We start from the raw sequence: 24,247 nt of genomic DNA, 5'->3' as shown, positions 1-24,247 counted from the left end.
AATAAATGACGTAACGACATGTGTATCAAAGTCAGTTAAAGTCATAATTGGGTCACGTGACTGATCTCATAAAGATGCCTTCGTCACACACCAGGAAGTCTTTTAAAATTGACGCGCCTTAACGACGGACAAAAACAAAATTCGTTTTTAAGTTGTTTTTTTTTATTTTACTCCCGTGACCTCAACGTACGTGTTATTGTAAAAGGTAAGCGTTCATTTTTGTGTTCCTATTTTATATTTGTCTTTTTGATAAAGTTATTGAATAATTCGAATGTTTAACGTGAACGTGTGTTTGCATTTGGGCCAAATTAGCCTCGTTAAGATGGCAGCATTGTATTTTTGTGTGTTTGTCGTTGGGTTTAAGTTCAATAAAATAATTAAATAGTGAAGCACGTTCAAACGTGTGTGTACAAAACTATATTGACATTGGAGTCGCAGTTTTGTCTTATTACCACAAGGTAGCGCCATTGCTTCAAATATATACAGAATGTGGCCGTTCTAAGCGAAATGTTACGTTTGTACCTTTCTCGTTATTTTGCGTTTAACGTTTCTTATTCAGCGAACTGCTCTCTTTAGTTTAGTGACGTGGTGATATATCTAAAACTGTAATAATAATGTAATGCTATTTTATAGCCTCTTGCAGGGCTTGGCAGTGTGGTTTGAAAATAGCATTTCCCATTTATATTTATTTTTTCATATATGGAAAACGTATTTTTATTCCTATGTCTCTTTTCCTTTCTGGGATTTGATTTCCCTTGATACTAAACATGTTTTGAAGTAGTTATTTTGTAAGCATGAATTCCCAAATAATAATGTAAAATACATGAAATACCCAGATCTGCTCTTTACTATAGTGTGCCTCTGAGCAAAGCAACTAACTTGAAGCCACCCCCCCATAGTGGCAAAACCCCCACGTCTTGGCACCCAATATGTGTGTCAAGGTGTTCCTCTCGGCCCTTCAATAACGTAATTGGCTGTTCTTCCCCCCCAATTGTCAATGGGTCCAAATAACTCACCCTTCCAGATGGGATCGTATTGTGACCCGAGACCTTGAGGTGAAGAGGTCACTCTGGAGTGTGAACAGAAGCCAACCTTTAAGGACTCCTTGTGGACTTCCTCTTTTGACCCAAGCACGTGTAGCTCCCAAATTGAAGGCATGTGAATGGAAGGTCCTTGACACCCGAAAATGACCCATAGCTGGTGTTAACTGGAATAGAACGAGTCAAGTTAATGCCAAATAGCCTGTTAGCATTGCTAATTACAAAAATCAGTGTTGGTGTGTTTCTATCATGTTAATACAGTATAGAGAGTTTTGAATTCATCCAACATTTTGTATTTGCCGTGGTAATGGCTCCTCTAATCCTGGCTAATTAGACCTACGGCACAGGAGGAGTGGTTGTGTTCACGCTGCACCAATTTGCACTATGTCGTCGTGGGGGGAGGACGGATTGACAGGCGGCGGTGTGAACACACAAACAGGTTCTAATTTGAACCCATGCTGAGCGCACAGTATGTCGGGGAGGTGAAACCGTTTGTTCGGCGAGATTGATTAACCCTAAATATCTATGTTGAAAAATTAACAGCAAATAGCAAAATGTCACTTGTTCTATTTAACCATAGAAAGAGAGAATTTGGATGATTTCTAGTTTATTTATTTATTTATTTTAATTGGATCTAATCACCTCCCAAATCTGTTGCCAAACAAAACAACAGCAACATTCTTTGTCGTGCTCAGTCTGCCTCAATTTGTCTTTAATTAATTTTTTTATATTTAGTTTTCAACTGCACTTTTGTTTTGGTCTAAATTGCTCTGTTTTCAGAAATACGACGATTTAAATAAATGTTCTCCTGCAGTGGTCAGTGTTAAGACTTGCAGTACCACAAGCGTCCTTTTGAGGTCTCTGTGATCTGATTTTGTATTATACAGCCTTTTATGTCGTCATTCCCCGAGGCGTCCTTTTTGTATGAAAGAAATCACGTTTGATGAAAAAGGATTGATTGCCGTTGCAGAACATGTCATTAGTTAATATGAATTTAGAAATTAAATTTGAGCGATGTTAAAAGATTGCGCCCAACGTGGGGCTCGAACCCACGACCCTGAGATTAAGAGTCTCATGCTCTACCGACTGAGCTAGCCGGGCGATACAATTCCGGCACATTACTAGCGTTTATGTAATACAGTCCAAAGGTGCCGGTTGCTGTACGGACTTCAAAATTGGAAAACATTTGCGTAGTTCGACCACCATCTTGCCAGACGTGGAATCAGCATAGTTTTCGTCCATTGTGAACATGGTTGCAATAAATTGCGAAGAGAGCAAAAAGGTCAGCGCCCAACGTGGGGCTCGAACCCACGACCCTGAGATTAAGAGTCTCATGCTCTACCGACTGAGCTAGCCGGGCTGTGTGCGTTCATTTTCTAATTTGCAATTTACCAATCATCCAACAACAGATTTCAATGGAACCCTCTTAAGTGGTCTGATGTCCTTCAGGAGGGTTCTGGAACTAAGTGGTCTGATGTCCTTCAGGAGGGTTCTGGAACTACGATAGCAAAATATATATTTTTTTAATGATTTCTTAATCAGTGGAAGTTGAATAGCTAAAGAATTCATTCTTGCCCAATATTCACACTTGACATTTGGCCGAATCATCGAAAGTCCCTGACGTCCATCCACCTCGCTAAACCGACGCGTCCATCAAACGTGAGAGAGTCGCATTGAAAACAAACACTTTGGCGACAATGTCCTAATCATTGCTGTGTTTGTCTGCTACTCCCCTTTGAGCCATTACCATGTGAAAGAACCTCCATCCTGTGAACTTATTTGAACTCTGACCCTCTCCTCTGTGTGTTGCAGACACAAAAAAAAAAAAAGAAGCTACAGCTGGGATGGATGGAGAACTCCCAGTCGGTTCTCCCCACCAGCGGCAGCAGTAGAGCGCCGTCCATGTTGAGCTGTCGGCTTCTGCTTCCAGGCGGCAGAGTGAGTGGGAATAAGTGGTCATTACAAGTGTGCTCCTGACACCCCTCACTTACATACTGGGCCCTATTTTAAACGCATGATGGCGACTAAAATTGATGCTTACCGTTTCTCCACATTATTCCTTGATCATTTTCTCGCAAACTCCAGTTTCTCTTCAAATGAATTGAGCCCTGGCTTATATTTATGGCAAGCGTAGCATTATTGGAGTCTATAGAGTCTTATTTAGCATTATATACATGAGTGTCTTGTTGGAATATGTTTCGATATTGGAAAAAAAAATATGAAAACAATACACACACACACGAGGATGGTATTGAAGGGCCTCATCTCCCCTGCCTTTTCTTTGACCGTCTGCGCCGTCTGACCCAAACGGTTCCTTACAACGAGCGAGGCGCGTGCTATTGTTTCGTCGCCATCGATGGTCTGGGAACGCTTTTGCTCGACAGGTCAAAATGCATGCTCCTCTCACTCACAGGCTCTTTGTCACATTGAAGAAATCAGCCAAGGAACATCCTCAACTAAAAGTACGATTTGGTGATTGCATTGGGAGAGTTGTTTTGTTTTCGTTAATTGACTTCTTCTTTCTGTTAGTCATTTTTTTTTACGAATACTCTGATATACATATTTGGGCGGCAGTAAATGAGCATGACATGAAAAGATGTTGACCCCTAGGGGCGGATGGACAATGGTCACTTCCTCCCTAATTCACCACCTCACAACACATAATTGACCCCGTGTGTGTGTGTGTGTGTGTGTGTGTGTGTGTGTGTGTGTGTGTGTGTGTGTGTGTGTGTGTGTGTGTGTGTGTGTGTGTGTGTGTGTGTGCAGTGGGAGGTGGCTCTGCATGACCCTCTCAGATGGCCTTTTAAGCTCAAGTTTATTGACCTCTGACCTGTGTGGAAATCATTTCCTCGTTGAGCCCATCCCAAGACACCTGCCGCATTCCGCTGCTTGCCAAAGCGCCACGTAAGTGAAATTTATCTGTTTGCCTTCATTCAAAGTATTAAAAAAAAAAAGGAAATGTAATATTTCATTTCTACGTTTCACAAAAATAAATTGTTGCCACATAGATGTCACACCACCTTTTTTTTTCCCCCTGGATGCATTTTGTCTTCATCTGCCGGCATTTTGCTCTTGAACTTGAACTCGTTTCCCTCACGCTGCCGGATTTCACGGCCCCCAGGAACCCCTCCAGTACCCCCCCCCCCTCCTTCACACACATGCCCCCTCCTGAGCACCATGTCAGTCTTTGTGAAGCTGTCTTCCTTGACTTTCCACATTCTCAGTCTGGCCCCCTCCATGCCCCCCCCCCCCACCTATAGCCATTCTTCACCATAGGGTCCCGCCCGCCCTCCAACAGGGACTCGCTAGGCAGCATGCTAATCAGGCTCTTGGCGGCACTTCCCACGATTCTCCCTCCCAGACGTGAGCTTTTTGTCTTGTTATTGATTCCATTATAATCAGACGGTTCCCGTAACTTTTCCGCCGTCTGGGCCGGCGGGCCGACCGCTCATATGCCCCCCCCCGCCTCCTCATTCATTCATCAGGACTCAGGGTCTCATTAATAAGTCAGAGTCAAGGATGCTCGAGTTTACACAATTTGAAATAGTGCTCAGAGTTGCAGTAATAATTGAATTGAAGCGGGAAAAGATATATATTTTTTGCACTTCCACTTGTTCCTGGGTAGACTTCATATCAATAAAAATAAATCTTTATGTGAAGTCGCAAAAACAGCTTATGGTTGACATCTTTAAATTCGTCACATAATGACCTTTGCATCATTTTCTGGCTAAATCTAAAAATCAAAACAGCGTCTGAGAAGCAGTGGCCTGTGTCTCTCCGAGAACAGCTGTGCCTCCAGATGTGACTCTGGCGCACAGGTTAAATTTAAAGAAGCTTTTCAACAATATTTCACTTTATGGCGATGCGCCAGAGTACGTAGAAAAGTGATGAACAAAATAGATGCAGACATTTATTGCCTCACTGTAAACATGTTTTTATTGAGCGTGTAAACAACAGGAACAAAAATTGCATAGTACAAAGTCTTGTGCAAATAGAGCTCTGGATGTGTGCATTGAAAGGTCAGAGGTCATTTGCGAGTCGCCAATTATCATTACAAACTCGTAACACAAAATATTTCAAATGCCATGACAATCAAAATGACTCAAATTACAATCTTTCAAATTGCACATATGCTTAAATACATTCATAAACTTACCGAACCCGTATTAAGACGCTAACGTGCAAACTCAGCAAATATGTGCAAAAAAAGGGGGAACAAACACAAACAAATATGTTCCATAGTATCAGATTGTCCATTCATGAAATTACCATCATTACACAAATGAAACATTTTCAAGCAAAACATAACTCGAAAATATTAATATAATTCGGTCTAATTTGCCCCAACTAAATAAGAAATGCAAATAATTATGCTAACACAATAATTTGACCTTTCCTACACGTATTATTGTTTCAAAGAATGATATGTAACATATTATCAAAGTATTTAACATTGTCCATCTGAAAAAAGTCCAATCATCTGTTGTTTTTTTCCACTTTTTCAGCTTTAGCGGTCCAGAAAAAAAGCCACCTGCAAGACAGAAAGCGTATATTAAATAGATTATATAGACCTAATTAATACAGGTGAATTATTCTAATCTGCACATATAACGAGAAGCTAAATAAATACAAAGCCTTAATCGGGTTTTTTTGTTTGCTCCCCACACATTGTAAACTATAGTTTACTGCCCGCAGATGGCACACTAATATGGCCGCCAGCCTCCTCCTCCTCATCCCTCCGTCATTGTCTCAACTACCCAACACGTTTTCTCCCACGCTCTTATTCCAAGGGGGGGGGGGGTTACAAGCCCTGATTGGGTCGCCATAGCAACCCTGCATCGGAACAGTCCTGATTGGCGTACGTGGCGGGCTAATTATGCAGCTCATATGCTTTAAAAAAAAAAAAAAACATCAAACAATGTGTAGGCTGTATTGAAATCCAGCGCTAAATAAAGCATTGCGTGGTTGGGGGATTAATAAAAGAGGAGGAACCCCTCGGGTTATATACTCATCGCCATATTGGATTTCATAAAGGTTTAACGGCAGCTAGCTGATTGCGGCGTGACAAGCTAGGCGTAGATGCGACTCTTTGGCTGGATCTCTGTGTGAAACTGGCTCGTCTGTATGAGGACTGTGAGAACGGAATCAGCAGGGTAGGGGTCTATGCGTTAGAGACGGGGCGCGGGGTTGGTCGGCGGGGGGCCCCGCTCGGACAATGGCCGCCATTGTTTACCAATCTCCCTCGTCCATTAATCAAGGCCTTCCAGCTCTAATTGGCGTTTTGGTTAAGCTGCTCGCTAGACTCCCGCTCCCTCCACTGGCCTAAATAATGGCGTTACGCCACAAGTGCCGCCGCGCATTGGGCAGGACAATGTGTCGCTTGTCTGAGGACCCGGGGAAGGACCCCCCCCCAACAAACACCCCCCCCCCCCCGCCCCAAATAAACCTCACACACAAGCACAAAGAAGGCCCCTCACTATTGAGATCTCACTGTCGCGGGCTGCCTGGCCTCGTCTATCTGCCCCCCCCTCCATCCTCATCCTCTTCTTTTCACGTTTACTTACTTTTTCCCACCCATGCACACACACACACACAAGTCATCTTGAATCATGAACCTCCCGCTTTTATACCCGTTGGAAAACGCCCAAACAAATAGACAATCGCGACATTCTTGCAGTTAGGGGTGAAAGTCAAAGTGTAACGCTGAAATATCTCCATGGCAACACGTACGAGCGGGAATCTTTTTCCCACCTACTCGTTCAGAGGGCAATACTTGATATATTTTTTTAAGATACTAACAATTTTTTTGCCAATTACGGCACCTGGCAGGTGTTATTTACACCCCAAAAATCTCAAGCGTCATGCCGAAGTGACACAAAATGTCGGACGGCAAAGAAAAGCGTAGCAAGTCGCAGCTGCCCTCAAAAATTGCAAACACCTAAAAGATATCGCCGCTCAGCTTCCTCCGTTCTCGTCCCCTCGGGGTGGGGCGGGCTGAGCTACAATTAACACAGCGGCGGTAATTAACAACGTTTTCGAGGCTGGGCAATGGCACGGAAAAGCGCGTAGGCTAATGTAAAGGCGAAGTGGGGGTGGTCATCAATGCACGTTCTCACAAGCTGCCATTTTGTGCCAGTCTTTCTCCTAAGATGGTGGCAGGGCTGCGACTTGCATGCGTGGGAGAGGGCGGGGTGGAGGAAGAGCGAGGAGGATTATGGGATTGAAGAGCGAGTCGCATTGCCGTGGCGGGCATGATGCCACCACCGACACACACGTTATTTTCCTTCACACGTCGTAAGGCTACAAAAACCACACGTGGTCATTTTGTGTATTAAAATAAAAACAACAACAAAAAAAACGTGTACATTAGCGTGAGCTTAATATATGGCGCGCACATTAACTAACTATGCATGAGCACACACACACACACACACACACACACACACACACACACACACACACACACACACACACACACACACACGCACACAACACAGCCATTCTCATGGTATGGTCTGCCCCCGAGCATGCAAATGACATTCATTATGCAAATGCATACAAATCAGGCCCGACCATCTGAGAAGGCAAGCTGGGGTAAAAAAAAAAAAAAAGAAAAACAGAAGAAAGAAAATACGTGAATGACGTGAAAGCGAAGCGAAAGGAGGACGTATAGCGTAAAAAGTGTCGACACTTTTGCGACGTCAAACCGAACGGTCACAACAAACCACTTTAACACAAGAGGTCCTACAAAATGGCCGCAAGATGACGCAAGATGTGCTTTTTACTCAAAGCATCACCGTCTAATAGGAAAGTAGTACGCGAGCTTTGCGGCGTATGTCAGGGAGGAGCAAGGTTTCTTTTGGGAAGATGTCACGAGTGGAATTTTGTGAGATGAATCTAAAAATAGAATGCGTTCATAAATGTTTTATAATGTTGCAATTTTACAGCTCTTGTTTATGTCATAATTTTGGGTTAAAACTAATTGCTAGTGTATGAAAGGGTTAATAAATCTGCCATAAATGTGTGATAAACTTTTGTAAATGACTTACGGTACAAGAGTCAGATCACCATTTGGTAATTTCGAACAATACTGCCACAATTTACAGCTTATGTGTAGCAAATTATTTTGTGTTAAAAGTCATTTTAACGTTACTAGTGTATTAACACCTGATAAGGCCCAACAGATGTAAAATGTAAAGTGTAAAATGTGTTGTGTTCTTTTCTTTCTTATGAAAGTGTTAAAAAAAAAGGACTTGGGCAATTTATAAAATATGAAAATATTGTATTTTTTTCCTAAATTTATCAAGGCCCTCTGAGAAATGATTTTGTAACTTTCCTTAAAATGTGAAAAATTGCACTAAAATTATTCATTCACTACCACGCAAAAGTTGTGCGTCATTCAAACAATTGTGTATAGACACACACATATATACATTTAAAAAATAAAAATAAGGACCATTCCAATAGTGATTAGCATGTCTCACACCCTTTTGTCACACACCATCCTACCTTTTTTTTTTTTCCACCGACATCATATGGTGTCGCGCGTGCGCTTGTTGATTTTCCTTCATCGGTGCAGGCATGTAATGGGATTCTTGTTACTTTCGGTTATCTAGCTTTATGAAGAATGTACGTCACTCATACAGCTAGATAACCAAAGATAACAGACAACCCCTCGGGCCTGAACACACACACGCATGCTATGAAGCCTCCTGTGCAACTGCGAGGACCAAGCAAAAAAATGTAAATTATAAAAATGATAGAACATTTAAAGGTTCAATATATTTAACTTTATGCTGCCTAGCTTGTGTTAAGGATCAGGTGTCAGAATGAGATTCATTTAATTATTCTTCAAAAAATCTGTTTGACAATCATTTTAACAGTTCCTTTGAAATATCGTTTATGTTCATTTTTTTCTAGAATTATGTTTTTGCCAATTGGGGTTTTTTCCTATCATTTTTCAAAGCAAAAAAGGGGGAGGAGACAGTGAGCAAGAGTGACGTCATTACCGCGTGGGCACAGAAGTGTGATCACTAATTAGTACACTCACACACACACACACACACACACACACACACACACACACACACACACACACACACACACACACACACTAAGGCCACTAAAAATTAATTGATGTGCAACGTGCAAAAAAAATACTACTAGCCTGTATAACTTCACACACACACTTGCGCGCACATATACACAGATTAAGTAGATAGCAACTATCTATGTAATTAATTTTTTTTAGATCCATATGTCAATTATATTTTTCTCGAATAAGACAATTGAGCTTTATTGTTTGTGTGAAACTTTCAAATATGAATGAATAGCAAAAGCGACTTTTCCTGTGTAATCTTTAAATCATATCTGTGTATAGAATATGTAATACATTCCCCAACATGCAAGCAAGGCTCAGTATCATCAAAATACATATTTATAGCCTTTATAATGACAATATATTATCGATACACTCGTAGTCCTCCCAGATGGCCCACACTGCGATGTGTGTTGTGGCAGTAAAATGACAAAATGTAGTCAGGAACATAAAAAGGCGCCATAAATGCTGTCAACTGAGGGGCGGGGTGGGGGAAAAAAAGTAATAATCCTGTGTATTAATAATCATAATATAGAACTTACCTCTGTGAAGAAGAGGCGCCTTACTCAATCCAACTTTAACCATGAGGCTTTTGTAGTTGAGGATCCTAGAGGTCGTAAACAAGAAAACATCATTTTATCGTCTCATGTATGGCTTGAGGGCAAAATTAAACTCCTAAAAAATAAAAAAAATCTTGATTAGTGTCATTACAATGGTCCAAAAGGATCAATATGGTATGAAGCGAAGGGCCTTATGTAATAATGCACGTCGTCATAGTGTGTGTGTGTGTGTGTGTGTGTGCATATTTTTTTTGTCTTAAAAAGACTCATCGGTTTGCAATTATACTGCATGTTCATGTAGGAAACCTAACGACTGCAATCGCTAAATTTAAATACAGATTTTTTTGTTGTTGTTCATTTTCAGTTTTGTAATTCGTTAAATGTAATTACGCTGCGGAGGGACTTTTGCGTGAACCCTGAATGCAACTGTTGAGTTCAAGTGCACTATATATGGTTGAGAAGAGAAAGGGGGGCATGCTTTTTACCTTAAAAGGATCCCAATGCACAATTAGTGGAATTTATATTTATTATATTTAGCAGCACTTTTTAATTTTGTTATTATTATTATTTTATTTTATACAATACTTTTATTTTACTTTTAATTTATTTAATTTTATACAATACTTTTTAATTGTTTTTTTTTTTCAATTTACACTGAGCTTTGTGTCAACTGTGACTTTACACTCGAGTTCCAGAATAGTGCAATTCCTTTTTTTTTCAATGCAAACTTTCAAGCTATGTTTAATAAAAGTGCCTATAAAGTGCATGTCGATAAAGATTTGCTGTAGATGTGCTGAGTTCAAGTACATTTTTTTGGGCACCATGGTTGCGCACTTTTTGGAAACTGAAGATGCTCGTGCACCCGAACACGCAGTTGTAGAGCTATTGAACGCTAATCTCTCAAATATACGCAATAAGGCGTCACCTCGCAAGAGTAAATACAATGATGAACTTGTCTTCTAGGTCGTGCAAGAGATGCACCTGTGACACCAAAAAAAAAAACTCTACAAAGTAGCAAAAACTCCAAGCTATTTTTCATCCTCACTTTTTTTTTTTTCCCCCCGACAAAAATATTTGGATTCATGCGGGACAAGCTAACACGGGCCTGTGTGTAAATCCTCGCTCAGCCTCCCTATAGCATAAAGACGCCTTCCAGACGGCGCTTGAAAAAAATCCACGCGTGAGGACGTTTTCTTACCGGTGGTCCCTCGGCCGGCGTCCCAGATGAGAGCATCCACGAGCGGCGCATGTAGTGACGTCCCGACGGTCTCGTCCATTGATTTTCTCTCTTTCTTAAAATCACATCCTCTTACCCCCCCACGCCCCCTCCCTCCTCCATTCAAGGAGGGGGAGATGGCACGGTCCACGCCGCAGAGAACTACATGGCCACCATCAGCACCAGCGCGCAGCGTCGAGTGGCTCGGAGTGCACGAGCAACTCATTTGTCCTAAATCATATATGCACCCCCCGAGGCTACGCCCCCTCTTTGTGAGTCAGTGGTCCACACCCTCCTCATCCTCCACTGAGATGCCTCTGCGCAAGATACAAACGCTCACTTTTGAGTGACATGCGAGAAAATGGGAAAAAAGGTCTTTATTTTTATATCTTTATCATTGCAGCATCTTAAGGGATTCAATTTGGGGTTAGGGGTCCCCCAAAGTAGGGGTTAGGAGCAAAAATGATGACTTTATGAATTATCAAGGACTTTTTTTTTTGCTCACTTTCAATATCTGTCAATTGTGTTTTCTATATTTAATTTGAAAAAAAAAATACTGCAGAAAAAAATACAACATGCAAACTACAGTTGAGCTTTTTTTTTAAGAAAAGGAAAAAAATAATTCAGCAGAATATCATGAATAACCTAAAATTAAAAAAAATACTTTAATAATAATACAATTTAATAACATTTAAATAAATGTGGTCTCTCATTTAAAAAAAAAATCATTATTAGGTTATATCCACCAAGTCAGTATAACAGCTACATGGACACGATACACAGAACTTCGAAATTGTTGGATCTCCATAAAATTCAGTTTCATACCAACCAACACATTTAAAAGATCTAAGATTCTTGCAAACACATCGGGAAGTAATTTCTCGTTTTGCAAAGATGCCGATGTCTGCCACAGTCTCGACAAGGTTCCCTTAATTAACATGATAATCCCAAATGTTGGGAGTCCGTCAATGAAAGGCAATCCACCCAAAGACCATTGTGTGTGCGTGTGTGTGTGCGCAGTCATGTCGTCTGAACATTTGCATGCAAGAAGTTGACCCGGCCATGTCATGTCTGTCTAGACCACCTCAATGAGTAGCCACATTGCTCCACACTAAAATATGCACAGCGTGTAGCACCAGACATGCAAATCAGCACCATTTAGACGCCATCCAACTCATCATTCTTTTTTTTTTTTTTCCTTTTTGTTCTAAAGCAACTTTCTCAACCGTTTAAATGCAACTCCACATTTTAGTCATGCGTTTATTTGCCGACGGACTTTCCCACAACTTGTGTCACTAACAATATGTGCTCACTGTTGACACGCCTCGGAACCTGCTGCTGTTTTGGTTAGCAACAGTATGCAGATGGCCTCAGCAGTGTGTACTAATCTTTTTTTTTTGTAATGAAAAAAATACAACTCATTGTTTCCTTTTCATTGACATTATGAACAAACTACATACTCTGTCATACAATGTTATTTTTTTTCTTCCATCTAAATTTTCTCTACTTATTTTTCCTCAGGTAAATCATTGGCCCCCAATGGAATGGAAGAATGGTGTGCTGCAGGAAGTCTCAGGTTGAATTTCGAAATTGTATCCTCAATTCTTTGAAGGTTGCACCTCTCGAGTGTTGTCCACATTGAAATGCAACATATAGCCATAAATCTCCACTGCAACACAATAGTGGACTAAATGGAAAGCTCATCTATGTTTTTAATCACACCTTTTAAATAACTGCTTTAATGGAAGTACCAGTAATGCATGAAAACAATTAGAAGCTGCAGTGTTGAATTTCTCTGGTTGTAAAACAATAACTTTAAATTTATTTTACATCTGATATAATTGGAAAACACACCTCAACAGGATTTTTCACCAATATACATAACTTAATGACAAATGCATATTTAAAAATATATTTGATGATTACAAAATATAATTAAACTTAAAATCAAATGAAAATTTAACTTGAGAATTTTACTTGTCAAGATACTTTTATTTTGTTTTCTTAAACTGTGAAAGCTTTTTTTTTTTTTTTGCCCTCGGCATAAATGTATGCCTTTTGTAGAACTTTTGTAATGCCCATTCACGGTAATGTGTATTGAATTTAAATGCCCATTTATCTTATATATTCATTTGGATTAAATCAATGGTTCAGATTGATACGAGTCATTTTAAATAATCCGCTTTATGAAACAAGAAAGCGATGAGCATTTATTTCTTCAGGCACAATGCTGCCATCGTGTGTACCGATTATGGATGACAACTTTTGGAATGATCCAAGATCTTTGACACAATAGCGCCCTCGTCGGGCCAAAGTGTGCAAAGCCGCTCATTACAAAAACATTACAGTACAATGCTTTTTCATTACAGAAAAGATACCACCCGTCCATCCTTCATCCTCCAATAGTGGAAACTGTAATAACACACCTTTAAAAAAAATACTCATGCATGGATGTCATATTTGTGATACATTAAAATCCCTTCAGGGCTTTTTAAATTGCGAAGGGAGGGAGGAATAATTGGTTTATTGCTTTAATGGGCACTCCAGCATCCATTTGTTGGAATGCACTTTTAAAAAAACGTTAAAAGACCTAATTCATTTTCTATTTTGCAAAATATTTCACAGAACCCCAAGTTTTGGCTTGCTTAAACTCCAGTGGTCCAAAAAAAAACCCAGTTTGAGAATCACTAGTCTAGCACCTGATATAACCCACGGACTGCCTGAATATTTCCCACATACATGAAGTGAAATGAAAGCACGAAAAACTAAAGACGATAAACAGAATATTGAGTCTTCTGCACCATGTCCATAGAAACCACTTAGTGCGTGTACGTCATACAGTGTGCAGTGATATGATGCCGTCACGTCTGTCAGGACAATGTCGGCGACAAAAACGTCGTTTTTGTCATTTTTCGACACTGAATTAGTAGCATGGGGGGATGTGCAGAAATAGATAAGCTAACGGACACCAGCATAGCGCCTTTAGTCTCCACTGATATTTTTGCCCACATGCAAAAATCATGCAAAATGTAAATACTGTGGCGGAGGGATACAAACACCACGGCACAACATGGCCGTCACCGTCACGTCCTCTCCTGTGGGACCGGGCCGCGATTGCGTGATGAGCGCCGATTGGCTGAGATGTAGTTTGCCTCTGCCTCCCATTGGCTTGCGCGGACGTCCATCAAAATCTGATGTCAATGACGTCTATCATACGCTGGTTGCACTGTGTCGCCTTGGTGGAGAGTATAGTTACTTAAAACATGAAATGGAATAAAATGTCGCGGATTCTTTCACAACGAGACGTCACGCAAGCGTAATTTAATCGAAGTATTCCGTCCCGGCAGCCGTGTCTTGTGTGGGCTTTTAATCGGCAATATTTCAGGGTAAGTGGAGTGATACATTTCCTTCCTGCGTCTTCCCCCCCCTCCTCCTTTGCACCCCATTGCCGCCGCTTGCTTTGCTTATTTAAATCTCGAATGCAATACGACTCATATCTCTTATCCAATACGCTCATTCGCTTCTTTAATCAAACTTAAGTTTCTGTGATGTGAATTAAAGTAGTGCGTGTCCATCGAGTTGTAACGGAAGGTAATGGCTGTCGGCCGCAGCTCGTTCCGGAGGGATTGTCTAATGGCCTCGATTCCTGTGCACTCTCGCTTCAACGTCATTTTTTTTTTTTTTTAACTTGCGTTTTATTTTCCCACGGTTCAAGTTTTGCTAAAATGTCCCCAAATGACACTAGTGGTAAGTCTCGTGCGTCAGTGGGGCCTGTCTGTCTCCGATCTGTCAAAGGACACCACGACGTCTTCCCCATAAAAATGCTATATGAACCGTAATAAACATGTCCACACTATAGAATTGGGTGAAAAAAAATCATTTTTATTTTAAACTTGTGAGATCCACTCAAAGAGCATTTTTTAATCAAAGCACATTTCGTTGCGTTTCTGTCCTTGAGGCTTCACTGGAGGCGGCGAATCTTAATATTTACCTGGAATGAGTTTGACTTGATGTGATTCTGTTTTAATATCATTCAGATTATGCAGCCATCCATTGTTTATTACATTTAGTGAGACAATTGAAGATAACAAACTTTGGGAGAGAGTCCAGGTACAGCCCTGGATTGGTTGCTACCCAGTTGCAGATTTAACAACCATTACTAAAATCCCTGCTGGCCATTATGTTGATGTGAAGGTTACGCAAAGAGGTATTGCAACAAATAAACACGAAGTGGAAATAATTGTGCGTGTGTTTTGCTCAGCCATGTTTCATTGGCTAGTGTGTAGTCCACTTAAAGGTCAGTGGCACTAATGAGCGCACTCCACAACAGAAAGATGAAGACCCTCGGCGTGATTGTGTCCCCCCCCCCTTCATCAGGCTCACTTGAGCATCACTTGGCTGATTTAACCAATTTGATCTCGCTGTAATAAACCAAATGACTGCCCCCACTCATCCCTTTTTGAAATAACAAGTTGGCCATTGTGGTTTTCTCCTTCCGGGTATCTGACAAGATGAATTTCAGTTTGGACAAATTTCATTAAAGAACCGAATTGACCTCGTTCTCGCCGAGTCCAATCAGTACGCCGGGCCGCTTCTAATTGAGTGAGCCCCGTCAGTGCCTTGAGGGGGAAGTTGGGGGTACATTGCATGAAAGTGTCAATTGCACTCATTAATGAGGGTGCTCAGAACGCTCACAGGGCCTGAGTCATTCCAATCAAAGATGATGTTTTATACTATATTGCAAGAAGAAAGATGTCATTGTGTGACACATCTACTCCAAACCCCCTCGGGAATAATGTCAGATAAGAACAGCTATGTTCTAGATAATCACTCAGCATCCAGCGCATCATCTTGCCTCGCCTCTCCGTTAACACCACGGAGGACAATGAACAAGCGAGTTTAGCGCCTCGTGTTTGAAAGCGAAAAACAACTTAATGATGGTTTTTTTTGTGTGTGTGTGTCCCCCGCAGGTGAGGAGCGACACACTCCTCCATTGTCAGCTATTTCACCGAAGCGGTTTTCTTCCGCCCGTTGCTTCACCTTCAACCTGGCCAGAGAAATGTGCCAGCATCGCTGCTGTTGTTGTCCTCCGCCACCCTCCAGCATCTGATTTATTTTTTTATTCAGCGCAGTAAAGAAAAAAAAAAAAAAAAAAAGCTCTCAGGACTGCACGAGAAAGAGAGAAAGATCTTCTTTACTTGAGTTGACCGCCTCTAAGCATCATGGGTAGGAAAAAGATTCAGATCCAGCGGATCACAGATGAAAGAAACAAGCAGGTAAGTGAGGATTGTTTTTGACCTCCAGGTTGTAACTAAACGCTGAGTGAACTTTTAAAGCTTGACCGAGTTAGATTGAGGACTGCGGCGGTTTCCAGTTTCATCCCAGTTACTGGCAGCTGAATGCTCGGCATGTTTGACACCCGTGCACTTGCGCGAGCAGCTGTCGTGGCGAAGTTGAAACGAAATACGCCGGGCCCGGTCCCGAGACTTTGCACGCAAAGGAAATAACAGCAGTTTCAATGACACATTTCAAAAAAAGGTCGAGGCTGTTTTTCAATTTGGCGAAAATGTTGATCACAATCATGTCGATGCGCCTAGGTGACATTCACCAAACGCAAATTCGGCTTGATGAAGAAGGCGTACGAGCTGAGCGTGCTGTGCGACTGCGAGATCGCCCTGATCATCTTTAATCACGCCAACAAGCTCTTCCAGTACGCCAGCACCGACATGGACAAGGTTCTGCTCAAATACACCGAGTACAACGAGCCACACGAGAGCCGCACCAACGCCGACATCATCGAGGTGACGTCAAATTGTACTTGACACTTTACAGCATCAAATTTTGCTGACATATCTATTTTATTTTATTTTTGCATTTGTAGACTTTGCGAAAGAAAGGCTTCAATGGTTGCGACAGTCCGGAACCGGACGGCGAAGACTCCATCGATCAAAGTCCCTTAAATGATGACAAATTTCGGAAGACTACAGAAGACCTGGATGTTCTCTTCAAGCGCTACGGCGTGAGTGTGAAATCAATGCGGTCTTCTAGTTCCAAAGCTGCGCGCGTCACTCACTCACCCACGCGCGTCAATTGAACCGTAGCAGCAGTCGACGGCTCCGCCGCAGACCTTCTCCATGCCCGTCACCGTTCAGGCGTCCAATCCCAGCCCGCTGCAGTTCAGCAACCCTGGCAACGCGCTGGTAACTACCTCCTACGTGACGGCGTCGTCTCTCGCCGACACCCACCTCCTGTCGCCACAGCAACCGGCTCCTCCGAGGAACACAGTCTCCCCCGGGTTGCCGCAGCGACCGGCCAGCGCAGGTGAGCGCTTCCGCCGAAGTCGGCGAGCGCGAACCTTTTTTTTTTTTTTCTGTGTGCGCGCTCATCGGGAATTGGCTCTCCTTTGAATCCAACAGGTGCGCTCCTGGGAGGTGACCTGAACAATTCAAACGGAGGCTGTCCAAGTCCAGTCCGTAAGTGTTTCATTTGCGTTTTTGCTCATGACGACGTATTCACCCCGACCTCTTTGCGCAGCTAACGGCTACACTAGCGCCAGGGCCTCGCCGGGCCTCCTGGCCGTGTCCAACGGCAACAGCCTGGGAAAGGTGGCCCCGGCCAAGTCGCCGCCGCCGCCCGCCAGCCCCCAGATGGTCAGCGGGCGCAAACCGGACCTCCGCGTCATCACCTCGCAGGGCGGGAAGAGCCTCATGCAGATGGTGAGCCGCTAATTTTTTATTTTGTTGGTCGTCGTCGCGTGTTTGTCATTTATCAACGGCGGGCAGTCCGGCCGCATTCTTGCAGGTGTCGCCGCTGACCATATTTTGTGGTTCACACACACATAGACCAAACGCCGTATTTCCCGTCGGCCTGTCGCGTGAGGCGGCCACACCTTCTCCTGCTTTTAAGCCCTGTGACTTTTGACAAACATGTACCCCTCTCTGTTGCCACCCTTTGCAGACAGAGGATGAGCTGGAGTTGGTAAATGAGGTGAATGTCCGCCTCTTAGCATGGTCGCCATGGAAAAGAAAACACATTGGTTTTGTTGTCGATTTTGTTTGCTTGGTTTTTGTTTTTTTCTTTGCTTCCGTGGCGTTTCTCGGGATGATCCTCCTCAGTGTGTGACTGCATGCGGTTCAGGCCTCATGACTGTTGTTCTCTGGTCCTAGTGTCATAAACGTCATCATCCAGGATAGTTTACTAGCAAAAAGAAATGAGTACAGTCAACCCTCAATCACTGGGGTTAAGGGGGGAAAGATGAATTTGAAAAAAAAAAACTTTGAACAATCGACCGTGAAATGGTCATCTTCAAATGGATGAGGCTTTACTGTACTCTTTACACCCAAAAGAGGGAAACGCCGCTTGGCATGATCCTCGTTCACCGACAAGTATGCATCCATCTTCACCTTCTTCAATGATAGTTTACACACGCATCGTTTCCTGCCATTACATTAAAGGCATCGTCGGGGTCAAATCTTCAAGGGCAGTAAATTCTAGATTGAAATTGATATGAGTAAGGACTGCTGTTTTGGTTAGCAATCACTTTAATAGGACCTCAGCGGTTGACTTAAGCCTCTCAGGAATAATGAGATGAGAATATCCAATTGCCTTTAATGTAATTGAGTATGTTGGGTCTCACCGTGAGCCTTTACAAATAAATGTACAACAACAACTCTCTTTCTCCCCAGAACGCCCAGCGACTGGCGGTCGGCGCCCAGGTGGCCCAGACCCTCACCACGCCCGTGGTGTCGGTGGCCACGCCCAGCCTCCTAGCGCAGGGCCTCCCCTTCTCCGCCATGCCCACGGCATACAACACAGGTCAATTGAAAATCCAAATGATCTTCATTTCAACTTAAAATCCTTGTCCTCATTCTTTTTTTTTTTTTTTTAACGCAGAGTACCAGCTGACAAGCGCAGACATTACGGCGCTTCACGCCCTGGCGTCTCCCGGCGGCTTGCTGCCAACCAGCCTGGCGACGTGGCAGCAGCAGCAGCCCGTCGTCTCACAGCAACCGCCGCCGCCGCCGCAGCAGCAAACTCAACAGCAGCAAATCAATCTTGCGTCGCTCAGCAACTTGGTGTAAGTCCTCTCAGCTATTCCTTCTTATCCACACGCACGCTGTTCATACGACACATTTCCACCTTTTTTCTCCAACATTTCACCATTTCACTCTCTACATAATAAAAAAACAACTTTTTTGGGTTATTTATTGTCGGCGACGCAAAGAGACAAATCAACCCACCCCCCGGCCGGCCGGCCGGCTCCTTTACGCGGTTGGGCTCGGAGACGTTAGTTTGAACGGCAGGTCCTTGAAGTGTACTCTGTGCTCTTGTCGCCATGCAGCATGTGGGGCGTGGACAAACAAAGCAGCGAGCTGTCTAGCCAGGTGTCCAGTCTGGCTGCCAATCTGAGGTGAACGGCCACCACTAAACCTGTCTTGTGTGTCTGCGAGAGTGCGTGCGTCCAATGTCGCCACCTTGTGGCTGTAAGGAAGATAGCGAAACCTTTTTTTTTTTTTTTTGCTAAAGTAGCAGTGATGGACTCTGTACAGAATCCCTCACACACAAAACACAATTTGTTGTCACTGTGGGTGTTGCGTTTGTCCCTGTCAGGTTGTTTTTGTCTTTTTTTAGCCGCTGCACATTTATTTGCTTCAATTTTAGTGAAGCAGGAAGGAACTCAATGTGTCATTGTGGTCATTGGGAGTTTTTCTAGTGTTGAGTCCCTCCCCCTCAGTTAGCACGGAAGAGTTTGTGTTGTTTCAGACGACATAATTGTCCTGATTGTGGTTTGTTGATGATAACGCTCAATTATGTCTGGTTCAGCATTTTTGGTGGGAGGGAAAGCTCCAACCTTTTGTTTTCTTCCCCACAGTCTGGGCTCTCCGTCCAACCTGCTCTTGGGTAGAGATGAGTGGTTGGGCCGGTACTGTATCCCACTTCCTTTTCCTACCCCCCCTCCCCCCGTTTGTCATCATGTCCGCTTTTTTGGCTGAAATCCCCGCACCCGCCGTCCTCCTTCGCATGCGTTGTCCCGTTTACACGTCATGTCACGCCGCCTTCCAGGGCTGTCGTGTCGGATTGTTCTGGAAGTGAATTGCCAATATCACACATCACTCATTTTTCACCAGAAGCTTCCAAAACAAAACGTGATTACAGACTAACCATAACATTTTGAGTTCAACAATCATTAATCAGAGTTGCCATTTCAAGTGGGGGATTCCGTTTCCTCTGACTATCCAAAGTTTCGAGGTACACGAGGGTCCCTGGTTTATAAGACAGCGGCAACGTACCACGCGAGTCAGAACTGGGCCGTTACTTGTATGAGAACTCACCGAAGCAACCGGGTTTTGTCGCCAAGTTTGATTTGATATGGATTCCACCGTTAAGCACTAAACGCATGTAAACTATTGTCTTTTAGCTTAGCATGCTAGCATTAGCGTCTTTGTTTTGTTGTGGTGCTCTGGCTAAGAATCCAAATTGTTGCGTTTTCACTTCTGGAACTTTCTCGTTTGTGTGTCAAGCCACAGGGCCCCCTGAATGCATCACAGGCTTGTTGAAAATGGCTTCTTGGTGTGTTTTTTTTTGTTTTGTTTTTTACGCCGTGCCTTCAAAATATGATGTCATACCATTTGCCTGAGTTAGTTTAATTTGGTGATGTTCTTGCACTTAGGCCGGTGGCGCACATACCTCAAGGCGCCATGTTGACGGTCAACACCAGCAGCGGCGTCAGCATCAAGTCGGAGCCGGTGTCGCCGGGCCGGGACCGCAGCACCCCTTGCCCTCCGCCGGCACCGCCGCCGCCAGTGCCGCCGCCTCCGTCCGCTGGCGCCACCCTGACGGCGCCACCTCAGTACCCGGGCTCACTGCTGTGCTTGGAGCCGCCCACGGGACGCTCGCCCGCAGACAGCGTGAGCAGCAACGCCAGCTCCTTCGAAGGCAGCGACCGCGAGGACACGGGCGGCGGCGCCAACAACAACGCCGACATGACCGCCACGGGGAGCGTCGGGCCGGGCCGCTCTGACTTCAGCCCCTCGCCGGAGCCAGAGGGTGGCAACATCAAGCGAATGAGACTGGACACCTGGGTCACATAAGCGGCGAGGGAGAGCACGCAGGGAGGTTTGGACGACACCGAAACACATCACGTCACGTCACGTCGTACACGCCACATGTGAGGACGTTGCATTCAAATGCCTCGGCAGCAGCGCGCTTTGAGCCTCGACACCATCGCTCGCGTCTGTGTACTTTTCGGAAGTTGAACAGAGGCAAGTGGACTCTTGAAGACACTTGGCCTTCCATCTGAAAAGCTTCTTCACTTCAGAATCGTTGGTCTGGCTGGCAAAACATTTTTGTAGTGGACACTTAAATCAAACAAGTAGGAATCTGATTGTCAATTTTTTGAAGTCATCTAATTGGTGCTTATTTCATCAAGGGATGAAAAACGACAAGGCAAGGTTCATCGTTTGGATAACATCAAAAACAAAATGGCGAGCTATTTAGGTCAAGTCCACACCTAAGATTTCAAAGTGAAGAAGCCTTTTGGGTTTCAAAAAACCTCCAGTCGGGTCCCTTCAACTTTGAGAGATGTTTCTCGCCTCCATTTTATTCAGTCCACATTCAGCGGACATCACTCCCTGCGAACGCCGCCCCCTTTGCAACATTTCCCTTTCTTCAGCAAGTCCCTCCCACGCTGCACTTTTTTTCTTCTTTTTGGAAGCTCTTCAGGCCGACGTAGTCCTCGGAATGCCAAAACGAAACGCGGCGCACACAAAACCCCGACGCCCATGTGGCTCTTTACGACTTGGCTGTTGTGCAAGACACGCTGTTGTGTTCTTTCTCCGTCAGTACTGGTTCTGAAGATCCGTCACTTTGTAGACAAACCCTCTACAAAACTTTGATGTCCAAATTTTTGCACGAGCTCACCCTCCCATCTTCTTTTCCTGTGGTTTCCCCCCCCCCCCAAAGTGAACGGACAATTTCTATATTTCTAACGCTTCCGTTAGCTTTTTGGCCTCAAGCGCGTGTATGTACATATATTTGCATAGACTTTGCCAGTTAGCCCTAAAAAAAAAAAAAAAAAAATGCACAAAAAAAATAATAATGTCAACTCAGTGGATCTGTCCGCTATTATTATTATTATAAACAAGCGTGACGTCGATATGTTTGGGTAGCGTACCCCCCCCCCCCCCACTTAGCGCCTGCTCGGTCGTGTTGTTGTCATTTTTTGCTACGCATCCAACACGCACATTGGAAACGCAACACACACACTCGCACACAATCACTGCCCTTCACGTTAGCCTAGCTTCATATCTAAAGGCACATTTAGCCCGATTTCTACGGCAACCAGTAAAGTCAAAAAAAGATTGTTTGATGTCATATTTAAATAGCAATTTGTTTCGTCGCCATTATCTCGGTGCGTGCGTGAATGTGTGTGTGTGTGTGCACAAGTTATTTAGTCAAACTAGAAGAGATGATGTCTACTCCGTCAGACCTTATTCACCAATTCCCCCAATTATATTCTCCACCCGAAAAAAAAAAAATCACGCCTACTCGTCTGCGGTCACTTGACTGTTAAGCCCACACATGAACTGGCAGCGCTTAGCTGTGTTGTAACTCTTGATTTAAAAAAAAAAAAGAAAAATCCAACAAAAAGCAGATGTTTCTAGCAGAGCTTTAAAATGCTAAGTAAGCTCTGTAACTGACTGTTATTGCATTACAACATTTTAAAACTCACTTTCTTTCAAAATCGATATCACGCAAGAAAAAAAAAGAAAAAAAAGGGGGCTTGACAAATGTGAATTTGAACCCCAGGATAGCCACGGTGTTATGTTTTGATTGGACAATCAAAGTCGGCATGATGAGCAGGACTTGTTTTCAGAGTTAACACACACAAAAAAATAATTCAGCATGTATTGCCAAAAATGTACCTATGTCTCAGACGAAGCAGTTTTTGCCAATCATGGAAAAAAAAAAAATGTTTTCCTTTTAGTGGATAGCGACAGCACGTTACAAATATCATTGTGCGCCACTTTTTATGCATCTTAAAAATCATTTAATTAACAGATGCATCGTTTACATCGGAAAGGTTTTTTATCTCTTACGAAAAATATTTTTTTGTTTTCATTTTTTTTCCACAATTTAAGATACATGTTTTTCATTGGAAATTGATAGTGATATTGTTGCCAAAATATTTTATTGTTGAGATTTTTTTTAATTGCATGATATCAAAAAAATAGAATACATTGACAAGATTATTTAATTGACAAAAGAAATCCACCATTTAGTTGAGTTTGTCCAATAAAAAGCACGTATCGACATTTTACGATACATATTTTTTATCCCTGCACATTTTTTTTACAGAATTAAATCAAACCTCAAAATTTGAACAAGCATGACTTTCCTTGACAAGTGAAAACATCATATGAACTTCAGTTGTTTTCCCCCTCTTTATTTTATGTTCAGATTAAAAAAATATTATATAGCAATGACATGACGAAAGAAAACTAATAAGCAAGTATCTTTCAATTAAGACTGCATCAAATGTACCTTGCTTTTTATTGGAGACGCCAAAACAAGCTCAGTTCGCAATAGCTGACTGCAAAGTGACACCACTCCGATTGGTTCAATCCTGCCCCCTTGTGGTCAATTGACAAATCTCGACGAAGGGGAGCGAAACACACTTGGGGGCCCCTGTTACTTGTGTATGATGTTATGTTCAAGTTCTTTGTGCCGCTTCAGTGCATCGCCAAACATCTAGGAAAGCCTTTTAGTTTGTGAAGCTTGTAATTTCCGAAACATCGAACTGTCTTTTTTCATCATTTTCACCCACATCCAAACTGGTTTCCTTTTTGATTCAAAGCAACTTGCACGATCGGACAATGCGGTATTAGCAAATGCAATAAAAGGAACGTACCAGTTAAATGCTGCAGTTTTCATCCAGATATAGAATATATTTATAAAGAAAAAAAATAATAATTGGTGAAAATTCAAACATGGTTAGACGCATGGGACGCAGGTAACCGTAATGTCACACGCAGTCAGAATGATGTAGCAAATAAAATACTAAAGATGAAATTTATAGCTAATATATTGTGTTGAGCTAGTCTGCTATGGGTTTTGATGTAAAGATGATGTTTTGCCGTTTTGTTTTTTCTTGAACGATATACAGTTTGTGTATATTTTCATATACAAAAGTATGCACTGATGTTATTGAAATTCTATACCGCTTTTACAGAAAAAGTGTTTGTTGTACCAAAGTATCCAAGTCCCTTGAAACCTTCTCCTTTTTGCGTATGTTTTACTGTATTTTATATATTAAATGACAAACGGAGTGAAG

The 24,247-nt window shown here is 42.9% G+C and overlaps 1 protein-coding gene and 2 non-coding genes across 9 annotated transcripts; 1 reads left to right on the top strand and 2 right to left on the bottom strand.

Annotated features, from left to right (window-relative positions):
* Positions 1-88: 88 nt before the first annotated feature.
* On the top strand, positions 89-24,246 carry LOC147041094 (myocyte-specific enhancer factor 2D homolog). Of its 7 annotated transcripts, XM_085900263.1 has the most exons (16): positions 1,989-2,322; positions 2,450-2,699; positions 2,853-2,978; positions 3,807-3,944; positions 12,436-12,490; positions 15,885-16,190; positions 16,512-16,715; positions 16,796-16,933; positions 17,016-17,235; positions 17,331-17,387; positions 17,449-17,630; positions 18,600-18,729; positions 18,808-18,991; positions 19,256-19,324; positions 19,787-19,837; positions 20,585-24,246. In XM_085900263.1, exons 6-16 carry the CDS (start codon positions 16,137-16,139, stop codon positions 21,003-21,005), a joined length of 1,710 nt encoding a protein of 569 aa, XP_085756389.1. In that variant the 5' UTR covers positions 1,989-2,322; positions 2,450-2,699; positions 2,853-2,978; positions 3,807-3,944; positions 12,436-12,490; positions 15,885-16,136; the 3' UTR covers positions 21,006-24,246. The 7 variants fall into 7 exon arrangements, with proteins under 7 accessions (XP_085756387.1, XP_085756389.1, XP_085756388.1 ...); XM_085900261.1 differs by lacking the exons at positions 1,989-2,322; positions 2,450-2,699 and adding an exon at positions 89-205; XM_085900262.1 differs by having other exon boundaries at positions 1,989-2,699.
* trnak-cuu (transfer RNA lysine (anticodon CUU)) lies at positions 2,069-2,141 on the bottom strand. The gene has a single exon. It is a non-coding gene; the product is annotated as a tRNA-Lys (tRNA).
* On the bottom strand, positions 2,328-2,400 carry trnak-cuu (transfer RNA lysine (anticodon CUU)). Its single transcript has one exon. It is a non-coding gene; the product is annotated as a tRNA-Lys (tRNA).
* Position 24,247: the final 1 nt, after the last annotated feature.

The sequence above is a fragment of the Syngnathus leptorhynchus genome, chromosome 20 (genome assembly GCF_054491065.1).
Source record: "Syngnathus leptorhynchus isolate UIUO chromosome 20, UIUO_Slep, whole genome shotgun sequence".
Lineage (NCBI taxonomy): Eukaryota > Metazoa > Chordata > Actinopteri > Syngnathiformes > Syngnathidae > Syngnathus > Syngnathus leptorhynchus.
Note: the sequence above shows the minus strand (reverse complement) of the source record. Positions and strands in the feature narration are given on the sequence as shown.